Source organism: Mchenga conophoros, linkage group LG14, assembly GCF_057382185.1.
Source record: "Mchenga conophoros isolate Kocher_MC1m ecotype Shallow Benthic linkage group LG14, M_conophoros_male_GT1.1, whole genome shotgun sequence".
NCBI lineage: Eukaryota > Metazoa > Chordata > Actinopteri > Cichliformes > Cichlidae > Mchenga > Mchenga conophoros.
In genome coordinates this window covers 40,016,288-40,032,953 of record NC_140539.1, presented here as the reverse complement: position 1 = coordinate 40,032,953, position 16,666 = coordinate 40,016,288, and the positions used below count along the sequence as shown (strand labels likewise).

Below are 16,666 nucleotides of genomic sequence, written 5' to 3'. Positions count from 1 at the left end.
TCATGCAGGTGAACATCACTGCCCATCGTTTGCTGCTGGCAAGTCCGCCCCGAGTACGACGAGAGGCAACCGACCATGGCCCAAACACATCTATGCCTACGTAAGAGAATGGAGGCTCAGCACTAAGACGTTCTGCAGGAAGATCTGACATTTTTTGGAACTGTGTTACTCCCCTTAGCTTGCGACAAACTACGCATGAGTAAATGAGGCTGCTGATCTGGCGTTTACCTCCTAAGACCCAGTAACCTGCGGATCTTAAAGCACCCTCTGTAAGATGACGCCCCTGGTGCCTGACACTTTCATGGTAATAGCGGACTAACAGGTTAGTTACATGGTGTTTGTGCGGCATAATCAAGGGGTGTTTTTCTGTGGACTCAAGGTCAGAATGAAGAAGGCGTCCGCCAAGCCTCAGGAGGCCTGATTTGTCAAGGTAGGGAGAAAGCTTTAAGAGAGGGCTTTTCTTTGGGATGTCCTTCCCTGACTCTATTTGTTTGAGCTCCTCTGGGAAGCTTTCTTGTTGGACTGCTTTTATAACCGATGCATCACAGAAGACACAGATTTCTCTGTGCTTCGCACCAAGTAAGGCTTGGTGTAAGGCTTTTCGGTTTGAGAGACTCTGAATGTGAAGATGTCGCCTTCAATGTCCCAACAGACTCCTAAGCTTCTCTGCATTGGAGGAAACTCTGTGTTGAAATCTATGTCCTTGAGCCCCCTTGCCAAGTCTACAGTAGAGAATGCTTTCATGACATTTGGGCTGTTTGAAGCTATTTTGTGGAGCCTCAGGTTGGACGCAGCGAGCAGCTCCTGTGCGTCTTTGAGGAGCTTAATTGCCTCTGACTCAGTAGGGAGGGATTTGAGTCCATCATCGACATAGAAATGTCTTTGAACAAACTGTTTGGCCTCAGAATAGTGCTGTGTGTCGAACAGGTGTGCCGCCTTTCTCAGACCGAAAATTGCCACCGCTGGGGAAGGGCTTGTTAAGGTTCACATAATTGAGGAAGGAGAGTACAAACAACCAGTTCCAGAAGATCTTGGTCAAACAATTGATTTTAATGAATACACGCGTGGGAAGACCATTCTGTATGTAGACAGGAATTAATCTTCGACTTAATCAAAGCATACACAGATTTTTATAGCATCAGGGTTTGAATTAACGACGCCCCTTCATACGTCACAGACAGAATATATACATACGTCAAATCAAAACCACAATGACTTTTAACACAGTTTAAAAGAATGTTGTCTTCTATCTTCATGGCCGGTACTTCCTGTCACTGCTGGATGCTCTCTTGTCATCTTGACACCTCAGCAGCAGTTCTGTGACAAACTGCTCTTTTTGCAACCCCAAGCAAAACATGATTAAACTTCCACCTATAAATGATTCTCTCTAACTGAGTGTGTGTGTGTGTGTGTGTGTGTGTGTGTGTGTGTGTGTGTGTGTGTGTGTGTGTGTGTGTGTGTGTCGTCCTCAAATGCTGTCTCATCTCACCCGTTGCACTTCTGACCTTTTACCAGACCAGAGGCTCATCCTTATGTGTAATAACCTAACTGAAACTACATGTACTATGTTGAATAAATGTTTTAATCAAGAACCTCTACTAAGGGCTTAGTAAAAGAATATAAAAGTATAACAGACAATTTGAATAACCTAGTAATTCAAATAGCCTCGTCTAACCTGCTCAGAATAACTTAGACTCTGCTTTCACTTCTGCTTTCCCTTCTGCAAACTCTCTGCAACTTCCTGTCAGCCTGCAACTTATTCTTTCTAAAACACAGAACACATGCACTTTCATTCTGTACTCGAAAACTGGCTCTCTTGGGTCATTGTTGCGGTACCAAAGGAACCGGAGGAAGTTCCTGTGGTCTTCTCGCACCTGAAAGCAGTGGAACATTTGTTGTATGTCCGCTGTGACAGCCACCGTTTCTTCTCTGAAACAGATGAGCACCCCAATCAGACTGTTATTCATATTTGGACCTTTGAGCAGCACATCATTTAAGGACACTCCCTGAAACTTAGCACTCGAGTCAAATACCACCTTGATGTTCCTGGGCTTCTGCGGGTGATAAACGCCAAAGAAGGGCAGATACCAGCATTCTTCTCCTTCTTCGAGAGCTGGTGCTGGTTCGGTGTGATCCCTGTCAAACAACCCCTGCATAAAATCCATAAAATGTCTCTCCATCTCAGGGCGTTTATTTAATGTGCGGCGCAACGACTCTAAGCGGCTGAGTGCTTGATTTCTGTTGTTTGGGAGGCGGGCTCTCAGTGTACAGAAAGGAAGTGGAGCTGTCCAGCTATTTGCATCGTCTTGGTAAAAGTCTCTTTCCATAATTTCCAGAAAGGCTTGGTCCTCAAGGGAAGGGGCTAGCTCTTCGTCCTTTTCACTTTGCTGGAATATGTGTTTCCCTATTTGACATGAATTGTGAGTGTCCCAGGATTTGTTGTGTGACTGCTCTTTGACATGAAAGCTGTTTTGACAGGGTGTTAGGAGACTTGGACGCCCGTTCTCTAGAACACTCGTTCTGTATGTGCCTATGATGGCTGGCTTATGGGCTCCTCCTAGGCATACATCACCTACAATAACCCACCCAAGTGCAAGTCTCTGGGCAAATGGAGCATTGACTGGTCCATTCACTCGTTCATACACTTTGTGCACTTGTATTATGTCTCGGCCTAACAGCAACATAATCTCGGCCTCAGGGTCTAGGGGCTGCATATGATCTGCTAGGTGTTTGAGGTGTGGATGGGCTAGAGCAATCTCTTGCGTTGGGATTTCATTCTTGTTGTCTGGGAGTGAGTCACACTCGAGCAAAGAAGGCAGAGGAGAGCTGAACTGGCCATCAACGGATTGTATAAAGAGGTTCTCAGCTAAGCGGCCATTTGTGGTGGAAACCCCTGTACATGTCTTAAGTGTGTATGGCGCTAGGTTGCTCATTGGGATGCCAAAGGTGTCGAAAAGATTTGACTTCGCTAATGACCTATTGCTCTGGTCATCTATGATAGCGTAAACCTTGACCTTTTTGTCTGAATGCCCCTTTGGATAAATGTAGGCTTGACATATTTTGGAGCAGGAATGCCCCCCACCTAAGTCCCCACAAACTTGAGTGCATGCTGAGCTAGTCTTCAAGTCTAGGCTACTCTCTCCGCCATGCTCCTGCCTGTCCTGGTATGGGGCAATGTTTTGAGCTTTTGTGTTTTGTGTCCATGGAGCTGGACCTGCATGCAGCGCTGCAACGTAATAAATGGTAAATGGCCTGCATTTGTATAGCGCTTTACTCAGTCCCTAAGGACCCCAAAGTGCTTTACACTACATTCAGTCATTCACCCATTCACACACACATTCACACACTGGCAATGGCAAGCTACGTTGTAGCCACAGCTGCCCTGGGGCGCATTAACAGAGGCAACGTGTTTGTTGCAGTTGCACTCTAAGCAAGTAATCTCTTCCTTACAGTCTTTAGCTTGGTGAGCTGAGGAATCGCAGCACCTAAAACAGATGTTGTGTTCTCTGAGGTATGCCTTACGCTCATCTAGTGTCTTTTCTCTGAAACCTCTACACTTCTTTAACGGGTGTGGTTTATTGTGGATGGGACACAGTTTGTTTGTGAACTCACTCATGCTGCCTAAGCTTGGTTTGTGAGTTTTGTTTACCTCTGTTTTGTGGACGGCAACAGGCGGTCTTGACTTGATAAATCTTGTATAGTGGTTGTCGTGAGTTGTGGGATAGGATGTGGGACTTGATACAGTAGACCTAAAACTGGGGTCATTTCTCATTTTCGCTTCATCTTGTATGAAGCGACAGAAGAATGAGAATGGAGGGAAATATACATCATGTCTCTGCTTGTATTTAGTCCCCACTGACATCCACCTGTCTTGAAGATTTGTTGGCAACTTATCAAATATCGGGGCAATGCCCCTTGATGTGTCCAAATACACTAACCCAGGTAAAGAGCCGTCTGATTTGGCTGCATCAATGTGGGGGCGATCGTGGCTCAAGAGTTGGGAGTTTGCCTTGTAATCGGAAGGTTGCCGGTTCGAGCCCCGGCTCGGACAGTCTCGGTCGTTGTGTCCTTGGGCAAGACACTTCACCCGTTGCCTACTGGTGGTGGTCAGAGGGCCCGGTGGCGCCAGTGTCTGGCAGCCTCGCCTCTGTCAGTGCGCCCCAGGGTGGCTGTGGCTACAATGTAGCTTGTCATCACCAGTGTGTGAATGGGTGTGTGACTGGATATGTAAAGCGCTTTGGGGTCCTTAGGGACTAGTAAAGCGCTATATAAATACAGGCCATTTACCATTTACCAATTTCAGAAAGCAGGTCGCCAAGTTCTCTGAGATTCTGGGGGTCTTTGTTTGACTCTAGGAAAGCGTTCAAGTCTGTCAAGGAGCGACTTCTCAATAGCCTCTGGGGTACCATAACATTCTTGTAGCCGTGTCCAAACTCGACGTAGGCCCTCTGCTGGATTGTTGAGATGGACAGAGCGTATACGTTTGGCATGCTTAGACGACTCTTCTCCAAGCCACCGGGTGAGCAAATCTAACTGTTCGCTAGGCTTTAAGGTTAACCCTTCAATAGCGTTACAGAAAGAAGCTCTCCATGCCCAGTAGTCCTCTGCTCTGTCTGTAAACTTTGTCAGGCCATCTGCCACCAATTCTCTTTTTGCCAGAAACTTAGCGAGATTAGCAAAGTCACTGTTCCCGTTGTTGAATTGCGTTGGCTGGAAAGGTGGAGTGTAAGGGGAAAAGCTCATAGGTTGAGGTGTGGTACTTACATACCTTTGGCCACATTTTTCTTGGGTATCAGCAGCTGGTGTCAGATGGCTGCCAATCTCATATTTGATGTCCTGTTGATTTACCTGTGGGACATATTGAGGTGAAGTGGCTGGATCGGGGATTGGACTGATGTCACACTGTTTTATCGGTGTAAAGTGTTAAGTGTCACGGCTGGCGGGGTGAGCCATGTGGTGTTGGAGGAAAAGGAGGACCCAAAATACAGGCCGCCGACTGATGGTTCAAGGTTCAAGGTTCTTTATTTGTCACATGCATAGTTATACAAGTATAACACACAGTGAAATGTAGCCTGACACGCTCCTCGACATGTGCAAAAATTGGGGGGGGGGGGGGGTAGAGGAAGAACATTATATATATATATATATATATATATATATATATATATATATATATAGTATATACATTGGGTGAATGTGCAGTAGTAGCAGCAAGCAGGTGAATTCTGTACATTAATATGAATAGACATCTGACTATTTTACAGGATAGACAATATAAACATATTTAAAATTAAAGGAATTGAAATGTACATTGTGCCTTGGTTTAGTGTCTGGAAGAGTCCTGTCTCAGTCAATTATAGATGATGTGAGAGGGCGGGTGTGTGTGTTTAGGGCACGGATGGCTTGGGGATAGAAGCTCCTCTTGAGTCTCTCTGTCCTTGCCCGGAAGATGCGGAACCTTCTACCAGATTGCAGAAGTTGGAACAGTTTGTTGCCAGGATGGGACGGGTCCTTCAGTATCTGCGCTGCTCTAGTCCGGCATCTCCTGGTGTAGGTGTCCTGAAGCGGGGGGAGAGCAATCCTGCAGCAGCGTTCTGCTGTACGGATCACTCTCTGGAGAGCTTTTTGGTCCTTCACACAGCTGTTCCCAAACCACGATGTCATGCTCTGTGTGAGGATGCTCTCCACAGCGCCTGTATAGAAAATCCTGAAGATCTCTGGAGAGACCCTGAACTTCCTCAGTTGTCGTAGGTGGTACAGGCGCTGCCTAGCCTTTTTGGTCTGGACCTGAATGTGGGCAGCCCATGTCAGGTCTGAGGAGATGTGGACACCGAGATACTTGAAGGACTGCACCCTCTCCACTGGAGCTCCATTGATGATAATGGGCTTGTAGTCTCTGTGCTGACTGCTTCTGAAGTCCACCACCAGCTCCTTGGTCTTGCCGACGTTGAGCTGGAGGTGGTTGTCCTGGCACCACGATGCCAGATTCTTCACTTCATCCATGTAGGCCGCCTCATCGTTGTTGGAGATGGCACCCAGCACCACTGTGATGATATGAGTGAGGGTTTATTTACAGGTGACAGTGGCAGAAACAGACAACGAAGCATGAGAAAACAACTGAAGAAACCTAAACTGGGAGAACTAAATGACCAATGGCGTGTCCAGCGGGGTGGCCTGGGGGGGCACAGGCCACCCCCCAAATCAGACTGGCCACCCCAGGTGCCACCCCAAAGGCAAAACAATAAAATTCAATCAAATATCAAATGTCCGATTATGTTTTCACGGTGAAGCTCAGATATCCGAGTGTAAGTGAATGCAGCATCGCTTCTGCGCTATGCGCATCACGTTAGCAAAGACGGCACTGCAGGAAACAATTTTTCGGTGAAAGAAAATGAGGACAGAATAAATGTCCCGGTAAGTAATATTAAGTTTGTTGAGTTTAGTAAACTTCGGTGAAATTAGAATACCAAGGAAAAAATAACACTTAAAGAATTATTGCAGCTGTGGAATATTTCAGACAGTATGCTACTGAGGGCAGCTAACATAAGAGTTATGAGTTATAAGATATAATCTAAGTCGTAACATTGCTGTATGGAGCTGCAGATTTGGTTGCAGGTTAACATAGCTGGACTGGCCATCGGGCCCGGTGACTTTTTTTTTTTTTTTTTTTGTAATGGCATGAACAATGAGAGGTGGTGGATTGGCCAGATGCAGGTCGATGTGTAGAAATAACTCCGTTGTTTGGTGGTGGCTATGGCGGGGCTTCCACAGAGGCAGCAGGTGGATGAGGGAAGGGGGGGCAGGAGGAGAGCCCCGAGGCAGCCACCAGTCCGAGTGTCAGGTGAACTGAACTTCGGGTAAGAAGTTATGACCTGCAGTCTATCTGGGTCAGATATAAACCAAGTTTAGGTGGAGTTTATTTTCATGTTGCTGACTTTTTACTGTCAGTTGCAATAACTCGTACTGCGTTCTAGCCAGTTTGACGGAGTTTTTATACAGCTGGGTGGGTGCTATGATGTTACTGATAGTGAACTTTATTTTATTCATAAGGTTAGTAGAGTTTCCAACGGCTCCTTAAAAAAATGGAATGGTCCCTCATTCAGAGAAAATATTACGCGTTTCGTATTGAGCTGAGAAGAGACGCAGTTTGTCCCGGACTTTAGCTAGAATGGAAAAAAGACACAAAGCTGGATTTATTCTGTCTTTATGCTGCACAGCTGCCTCTTCTCCTCTCATTCTCTCCCCTCCCTCTCCCGTTTCTACTTCAATCATGAAACTGATCAATGATCAGCTGATCGGCTTTTCTCTCTTGTTTATCGCCCACTTTGCGCCAGAAAGAGGAAACCAGCAGATATTGCGCTAAACAACAGCAGCACGTTTAAGCTTGATCAGCTGTTGTTAGAATGTATTTAATATTAATTTCTAGTATCAGCTGATGTTTGCTGGAGCCACAGCTGTAAAGCTGCTGGTCATGATGGTTTGGATATGTGGTGAGAGGGAAACATGAAACCAGGAGATGTCCTTACTGAACCATCAGAGCTGTGATGGAGAAACAGGTTTACCTTTTAGGTGACATGAATGAGTTGAAGTTATGAACTGTTTCTGAGAGATAAATAACACCAGGATCCTTTTTTATGTAGCTGACAGCTGGTAACTGTGCAGGGGCGGGTCTAGCAAAGTTTTGCCAGGGGGCAGGTAGGGCATTAACAGGGAGAGGGGGGGCACAAAGAAATACTTTTCTTTCTTATTCTCATTTAAAATACCTAGTTTTTATTAAATAATTATCTAAATCTTACAACCAAAGTTTTTATCTGATGTAAAATGTATAGAAATCATACATATACCAACAAGACTGTACATCACTGTCACAACAGCATTTGTTTTCATTCAAAGGCTTTATGGCTTTAATACCTGGTGGGCCGGTCTGTAGTCAAAATGCCCGATTTTCTGTCCCAGTCCAGCCCTGCAGGTTAATACTGGCAGTGTCACCATGCCAGCTGACTGTATTTTATCATCAGCCAGTGTTGTTCTTTATCAATATTACCAAAGTTGACCATAAGGCAGCATAGAAAGTATTTACTTGCTTTCAGGTTTTATTCAAATATTAGTCTTTTCATTTGTTTCTCCACTTTTTTCCTGTTTCAAAATCAAACACCAGTTTGTGAGAAGATTATCTTCTTTTTTTAACAGGCATTGGTTTTGCATTGGCTAATTTGTCAATTGTTTGTTACAAATGTTCGTATTTTAATTTTCAAAAATGTTTTTGCCCAAAACATATGTGCACTATATGTCAGTAAAAATACTATGCAAATATTGCTGTCCTTGAATACTGAGTAAACACTGACAAAGCACTGATTGTATCTCTTGTACTTTATCAACGCAGTATCTAAAAACTTTGCACCGTAGTGGTTAAAATCTCATTCTAATAAGAGTTAAAAGTGCATTTGGTTATTAGGTTTATAGGATTATTGAATTATGGTTAAGGGTTGGTAGAATTTTTTTTTTAAACATTATCTGCCAATTAAATCTGCCACCCTTCTCCAAATCTGTGCCCCTACCTGGCCCCCCCAACAAAAATTTTCTAGACACGCCACTGTAAATGACAAACCTGAGAGCATACAAAAGGGGTGCGGGGCAGAGAGACGCAGAGAGAGGAACGAAACACCATAGAACGCAGACGAGCCGACAACGAACACAGACCGACACCCACTAAATATACACACACAAGGTAATCGGGTAATCACACACAGGAGGGAAGAACAGCTGAACCCAATACACATGATGAGCGGAGGAGACAAGCTGAACACAATGACAGACAGACAAAGACCTTCAGAACAAAACAGGAAATCTAAAACCCGAACCGGACACAAGAGGGGAGGACACAGAATAACTAGAACAGAGGAAAATAATCACAAAACACAAAACGCTGGGTCAACGACCCAAGACCATGACAGTACCCCCCCCTCCAAGGGCTGGCTCCAGACAGCCCAAAACAAAAACAGACGACCAACCCAGGGCGGGCGGCGGGGGGTCCAGGACGGATGGACCAAAACCAAAAAAAAACCAGCTCCAGTGATCCAAAACAATTGTCCAAAACACAACACACACTGGAGTCCCTGAACAGGGTCCCAAAACATAGTTCAGGAGGCCGGCCCGGAGGCTGACAACTCAGGAGCCTAGAACAGTTCATCTACGGGGGCCGACCATGTGGAAGGCAGTGGCGGCGACGGGGAAACAGTTCAGGCGGCTGACCGTGCAGACGGCAACGGCGGCGACGGGGAAACAGTTCAGGCGGCTGACCGTGCGGACGGCAACGGCGGCGATGGAGAAACAGTTCAGACGGCCGACCGTGCGGACGGCAACGGCGGTGATGGGGAAACAGTTCAGGCGGCCGACCGTGCGGATGGCAACGGCGGCGGTGACACAAGTCCGGAGGCCGGCCGCGCGGAAGGTAGCGGCGCAATTCGGGAGGTCGTCCATAGTGGCGATGATGCCCAACAAGCGGCCTGGCAGATGACCGCCGATGTCGAGGCGGCATTTTGGGACCCAAAGGCTGCGTGGCCCCCGCAGCACCAGGCAAGGCAGAGGCTGAAGCGGAGGCTGGACCAGACGTGGCTAAAGCTGGACCAGGCAAAGGTGAAGCTGACTCGGAGGCTGGACCAGGCGAGGATGAAGCCGGAGCTGGACCCGGCGAGTATGAAGCCGGAGCTGGACCCGGCGATGATGAAGCCGGAGCTGGACCCGGCGATGGCGTGGGTGAAGCTGGACCAGGCGACGGCGTGGGTGAAGCTGGACCAGGCGACGGCGAAGCTGAGGCTGAGGCTGCAGCTGGCGAGGATGAAGAGGCTGCAGCTGGCGGCTGGACGGGCTCCTCAGGCCCTCCAGCTGACGAGGCAGGAAGCTGGCTAGGTTCTCCTGAACCTCCAGCTGACGAGTCTTGGGGCTGGACGGGCTCGTCGGGCCCTCCAGCTGACGAGGCAGGTTGCTGGATGGGCTCGTCGGGCCCTCCAGCTGACGAGGCAGGAGGCCGGAGCGGTCCCTCGAACCCTCCAGCGGAGACAGTCACTGAACCAGTGGGCACAGGGGCCCCAGGAACACACAGGACAGAACCAGCAGGTGCGGGGACCTCTGGCAGGCACAGGACAGAACCAGCAGGTGCGGGGACCTCTGGCAGGCGCAGGACAGAACCAGCAGGAACACGGGCCTCTGGCAGGAACAGATCGGAACCAGCAGGCACACGGGCCTCTGGCAGGGACAGATCGGAACCAGCAGGCACACGGGCCTCTGGCAGGGACAGATCGGAACCAGCAGGCACGGTGGCCTCTGGCAAACACAAAGCAGACTGCAGCTGCACCGAGCATTGACTCAGCTCAGGCAGCGACAGCCGGGTGCAGTCCTCAGCTCGCTTCTTAACCTCCAGGGGTCCAGAGTCTGCTGAGGGCTAAAACCCAGCCTCTGGGGAGGCCCTGGAGTGCATCTCAGTCTCAGAACTGGCCAGCTCTTGAGGAATTTTTACAGGATTGTTATTAGGTTTGTCTCTCTGCTTAGAATAAGAAGTTGTTGAACCGTCCTTTATGGATTGAACTGTCATGGCTTGCTGTACCGGAGGAGTTGGTGAAGATGATGGCTGAATAGGTGGCTGAGCTGATAATAAGGCTGATGAGTCTTCTACCAACTGAGCTATTGACTGGGCTATGGATTGTAACATGGTTTGTAGTAAGTCTGGCTGTGGTAATGACTGAGCTATGGGTCGTGAGGCTGAATGTGGTGGAGGTGGCGACAGGGCTACCGACCGGGCGGCTAACTGAGCTTGAGGCCGGGCGGCTAACTGGGCTTCAGGCCGGGCGGCTAACTGGGCTTCAGGCCGGGCGGCTAACTGGGCTTCAGGCCGGGCGGCTACGGTCTCAGGAAACACATTCTTGTAAATGACAGTTGCAGGCGAGCCAGGGAAAACACCATTATCCTCACTTGCTGCACAGAAAACGGCCCCAGAATAAACAGTCCTTAAATTGGAAAGCTCGTGATTATTGTATCTGTTACTCACCACAGCCGGCAACTCACACGTCTCGGGGTCCAGCTGTGGCGATGGGCGTCGGCGGCGTGATCGCCGTTTCCCTTTTAATGACAGCTCAGATCGGCCGGGCAATTCCACATCCGGCGGGCCGTGCAAAACCTTCACCGCCGGGTTGGGTTGGGAAGCGGTAGCGGCTGGAGGGTGGAGGTGAAGTTCGTTAAGAATGAAGTCTTGTGCGAGTGGGTGAAGAGAGTCCAGTAGCCAGGGGTGAGCAGAGATTAACTGCTGTAGCCTGGCTTCTACAGCGCGGTGTAATTCCTCTCCCTCACGTTCGAGCCACAGATTGACCAATCGTGAGACAGAGTCGATTAATTCCTCCCGAAACACCTGGGAGGGTGCGGATGCTGCTGGGTCCATGTTTAGTCGGCTCATACTGTCACGGCTGGCGGGGTGAGCCGTGTGGTGTTGGAGGAAAAGGAGGACCCAAAATGCAGGCAGCCGACTGATGATATGAGTGAGGGTTTATTTACAGGTGACAGTGGCAGAAACAGACAACGAAGCATGAGAAAACAACTGAAGAAACCTAAACTGGGAGAACTAAATGACAAACCTGAGAGCATACAAAAGGGGTGCGGGGCAGAGAGACGCAGAGAGAGGAACGAAACACCATAGAACGCAGACGAGCCGACAACGAACACAGACCGACACCCACTAAATATACACACACAAGGTAATCGGGTAATCACACACAGGAGGGAAGAACAGCTGAACCCAATACACATGATGAGCGGAGGAGACAAGCTGAACACAATGACCGACAGACAAAGACCTTCAGAATAAAACAGGAAATCTAAAACCCGAACTGGACACAAGAGGGGAGGACACAGAATAACTAGAACAGAGGAAAATAATCACAAAACACAAAACGCTGGGTCAACGACCTAGGACCATGACATTTAGGGTCCGGCAAGTCTTCTCTGCAATGTTCTGGTGAAGAATATCCAAGATAACTGTGTAGTCTGTATGACTGGGTTGAAGCTGGAAGCTGGAGTAGAGCGTGAGAGTTCAGTGCTGGTTGTGAGTTCTCTTGACCATGTCGTAATTCCCCATATTGTTTTTCTGACACACGAGATGACCACATTTCCCTGCTTACCTTTTCTGCTATTGCTGCTTCAAATACATTGGCTTCAGCGAGCGCAGCTTCTGCTTCCTTTTCTTCTTTTAGTGCTTCTAATGAAGCACTTAACTCTGCTTGCTTCATTTTCACCTCAATCTCCCGTCATGTAAACTCTGCTCTGGCACGTGCTGCTTCGGCCTTTGCCCGTGCTTCGACTGCTGCTTTGGCGAGTGAACTGCGGGATCTGGATGTTGATCCAGAGCAGGTGGACCTCCAGCTGCTCCTCCTCTGCTGACAGCATAGTCGCGTCTGGGTCAGATGTCTGGGAGACTGCCTCCTGAAGTAGCTGTTTCGCCACTCTTTTTAATATTCTGCCCTCGCACTTAACTAGGCAGACAAACAACCACCATCCCATGTAGAAAAAACCACATCGTTGTTCCTTTCTGGTGGATTTATTTGATTGGATGCATAACATGGCTTTGTTGAAATACATGAATGGATGAATGGTAAAACTGTAAACAAACACAAAATATCCCGTGTGAGCTGATATAAGCAAACATTCTTACAATTAGAAGATGCTATGACCTGTTACTATGCAAAGCAAAGCAGAACGAAACAAGCTAACGTTAGCGGTTAGCTAGCGCTAATTAGCGTCTAGGCTAATGACTAATAAAGCACATCACTGAGTGAATTTATTTTCTCAAAATATCACAAACAACACACGGCAGTTAGTGCTGAACATTCACTGGTAAAACACAACATTACTGCCAACTGCCAACTACTGTTAGCATGTGTTAACATGGGTCAGATGACAGGAGGCAGAGTTCAGGAGTCTGACGGCTGTGGGGAAGAAGCTGTTCCAGTACCTGGTGGTCTTAGTCCGGAGGCTCCTGTAGCGCCTCCCAGAGGGCAGGAGGGTGAAGAGTCCATGTGATGGGTGACTGGGGTCTTTGATGATTTTCCCAGCCCTTTTCAGACACCGCTTCCTGTAGATGTCATTTGTGGCAGGAAGTGGTGCTCCGGCGATGCGCTGGGCAGTTTTCACGACCCTCTGCAAAGCCTTCCGGTCCGAGGCAGAGCAGTTCCTGTACCAGACTGTTATACAGTTGGTTAGGATGCTCTCGATGGTGCAGCGATAGAAGTTCACCAGGATGTCTGAGGACAGGTGGTTCTTCCTCAGAGTCCTCAAGAAGAAGAGGCGCTGGTGAGCCTTCTTGACCAGCTTGGAGCAGTTGGTCGTCCAGATGAGATCCTCGGAGATGTGGATTCCCAGGAACTTGAAGCTGCTCACACGCTCCACAGCCGTCCCCTTAATGTGGATGGGTGGATGTGGGTGCGCATTCCTCCTGTAGTCCACGATGAGCTCCTTGGTCTTCTCGGTGTTAAGCAGCAGGTTGTTTCTGTCGCACCACTCAGCCAGACGATCCACCTCCTCCCTGTAGACGGCCTCATCGTTGTCACTGATGAGGCCAATCACCGTGGTGTCATCTGCAAACTTAATGATGGTGTTGGAACCATCAGCAGGTCTGCAGTCGTGGGTGAAGAGGGAGTAGAGGAAAGGGCTCATCACACAGCCTTGTGGTACACCGGTGTTCATTGTGATTGTAGATGAGCAGCGGTTATCCAGCCGGACATGTTGGGGGCGGTTGGTCAGGAAGTCCAGTAACCATTTGCACATGAGGGAACTGATGCCCAGGTGTGTCAGTTTCCTGATGAGTTGTGAGGGGTGGATTGTATTGAACGCTGAACTGAAGTCTATAAACAGCATTCTGGTGTAGGTGTTGTTGTTGTCCAGGTGTGAGAGGACAGAGTGCAGTGCAATGGAGACTGCATCCTCTGTGCTCCTGTTCTGACGGTATGCGAATTGGTGGGGGTCCAGAGTGGGGGGGAGACAGGATTTGAAGTGTGCTAGTCGGGCTGCCACAAACGATTATTTTGATAGTCGACTAGTCACCGATTATTTTTGCGATTAGTCGACTAATCAGATCATCATCCATTGGACGTACAACGTACAGCTTATTGCACCAGCAGCATCTGCTCTTATATAACTATCATTAGCTTACAGCTTTAAGTGTTTAAGGTGCTAACTAAAAATAAAGACAAGATGATAGTTTATTAAAGTTTAATGAAGTTTGCAGATTGTTTCGGTGAAGTTTAATAAACTTGCTATCTAAAATATAACAGGACACCGGAGTAAACTCTGGAGCATCTCACACTTCTGATAATCAGCTGTCTGCTTGTGGTTTATTCAGCTGTGTAAAAACTATAACTTTAATCTCAGCCAAACCGATTTACTCAGGAACAAATAAAATACTAAAAAAAAAAAAACAATAACATTGTTAAGTTATCTAAGTGACTCATATATCATGTTTAACCTGAGTAGCGAAAGACGGCGGTGGGTTTGAAAAAGATTTGCCGGGAGTCCGGTGTTCTCACGGCGTTAGTGAGCCTAGCCCCCGGCTAGCTATCGAGCTAGTGGGTAACAGACGTCTCCGAAAACGTCGGAGCGCTTTTGAAAATATGTGGTGTCCTGATAAACTGAGCAGATATTTGAGGTTTACACAGCTACATTCTCGCCTGAAAATATGTTAATCGTTTATTTTGTGACCCAGAAAGAATAATAAGAGTAATATTAAAACTAACTAGCTGCCGCCATTGTTGGAAACTGAGCTGGGCTGCGCTATGAATTCTGGGACACAGCTGCTTCTTCTTCTTCTTCTTCTTCGGGGTTTAACGGCAGCTGGCATCCTTGTACATGCAGTGCTGCCATCTTCTGTTTCAGTCCGTTATTACACTCTTAAATCCTGCTACTTATTCCTGCGTCTTTTGTGATCTTACAAAGCTTCAAACGACGCGTCGACTATTAAATCAGTCGTCGACAATTTTGATGGTCGACGTAATCGTGACTAGTCGACTAATCGTGGCAGCCCTATGTGCTAGGACCAGCTGCTCTAAGCACTTAGTGATGATGGGGGTGAGTGCTACTGGGTGGTAGTTGTTGAGGCTTGATGGGTTGGAGTTTTGGGGTATGGGGACGATGGAGGAGGATTTGAAGCAGGCTGGTACCACAGCGTGGTTGAATATGTCTGTCAGCAGTCCTGCAAGCTCGCCAGAACACGCCCCCCCAGCTTCTTTATAAGAAGCTGCCTGTAGAGTTTAAGCTCACTTGGGACAGGAGCCAAAGCACAGCAGGCTAATGATCAAAACCACACATCACAAATCTTTTGTGACTTATTTCTGAACTAACCTTTATTTACTTTTTAACTTGCCTGAAAATGAAACTCTTCAGTGTTATTACACTCACTTATCTTCCTTTGTAGTTGATATTTAGGTTGCATGATGGCCCATTTCACTCCAACTTTAAACATATTTAATTTTTCACTTCTATAACAAAAGATAGTTTAATAAGTTTTTTAGATGAACCAGTCAATTGTTCTAAATCCAAAGAACAATCATGATAAACACCACACAGGTCTCCTTTTTCACCCTTACTGGCTATTTTGACACAGGACATGTAACTAACTTGTGCTTCTTTGTTATTCTTGCTTTGTATATTTTCATTGTAGGTTCCAATGTCCTGCTGATTGTGGTTATCTGTGTGAACAGAAGCTTACATGAACCTATGTACATGTTTCTGTGCAGCCTGTTTGTGAATGAGCTGTATGGTAGTACAGGGCTGTTTCCGTCCCTCCTGGTTCAGATCCTCTCTGATGTTCACACTGTTTCTACCGGTATCTGTTTCCTGCAGGTTTTCTGTGTTCATATATATGGGGCTGTAGAATATTTAAATTTAGCCATCATGTCTTACGACAGGTACCTTGCTATCTGCTGTCCTCTGCAATACAACACACATATGACATCAAAAAAAATCGCCATACTTATAGCTGCAACGTGGTTCTATCCTTGTTTTGCAATGGCTCCCTTATTATATTTGACCTCACGTTTGCAGCTGTGTGGAAACACAATTTATAAAGTATACTGTGACACACACTCTGTTGTGAAGTTGGCATGCTCAGACACCACTGTGATCAACTTGTATGGCCTCCTTGCTACTTTTAGCATGATCTTTGGTGCTTTGCTTTTCATTCTTTACACCTACATGAAGATTCTGCTGGTTTGTTTTTCTGGTTCTGATCAGACGAGACAGAAGGCTATCAGTACCTGCACGCCTCACCTGGCTTCCATATTGAACTTTTCCTTTGGAGCCAGCTTTGAAATTTTACAGAGCAGATTTAATATGAAAAATGTGCCAAACATGCTGCGCATATTTTTATCATTATATTTTCTTACATGCCAGCCGCTCTTCAATCCTGTGATGTACGGCCTGAAAATGACCAAAATCCGCAACATCTGTAAAAGCCTGATAACAAACATAAAATAGTTGTGTGTACTTTGTCATCCCAGTTTACCCATTAATGTACATTTAGTGCCTAATGCATGTTCCATGTCTGTACTTTAGTATACGAGACAGCATTGCAATCAGTATTTTACATGTCCTGATCATTTTTAGCACACTGAATGAAGTTAGATCTTCA

The 16,666-nt window shown here is 47.1% G+C and overlaps 3 protein-coding genes across 3 annotated transcripts in view; all 3 read left to right on the top strand.

The window, feature by feature from the left end:
* LOC146560418 (uncharacterized) overlaps nt 1-16,666 on the top strand; it is a 358,436-nt gene that overhangs the window by 274,041 nt on the left and 67,729 nt on the right. The gene's annotated exons all lie outside the window — the stretch shown is intronic.
* The window catches only part of LOC146560420 (olfactory receptor 52K1-like), a 37,837-nt gene continuing 27,559 nt past the window's right edge, over nt 6,389-16,666 (top strand). The window contains exon 1 of the mRNA XM_085245220.1: nt 6,389-6,414. The gene's annotated coding sequence lies outside the window, so the exon portion shown is untranslated. The remainder of the gene's footprint in view (nt 6,415-16,666) is intronic.
* Nucleotides 15,586-16,512, top strand: LOC146560422 (olfactory receptor 4B13-like). Its single transcript, XM_085245219.1, has one exon. It carries the CDS (start codon nt 15,586-15,588, stop codon nt 16,510-16,512), a length of 927 nt encoding a protein of 308 aa, XP_085101345.1.

Excerpts from the sequence above, each read along its gene's own strand:
- LOC146560422 (XM_085245219.1), top strand. The coding sequence starts at position 15,586 with ATGATAAACACCACACAGGTCTCCTTTTTCACCCTTACTGGCTATTTT.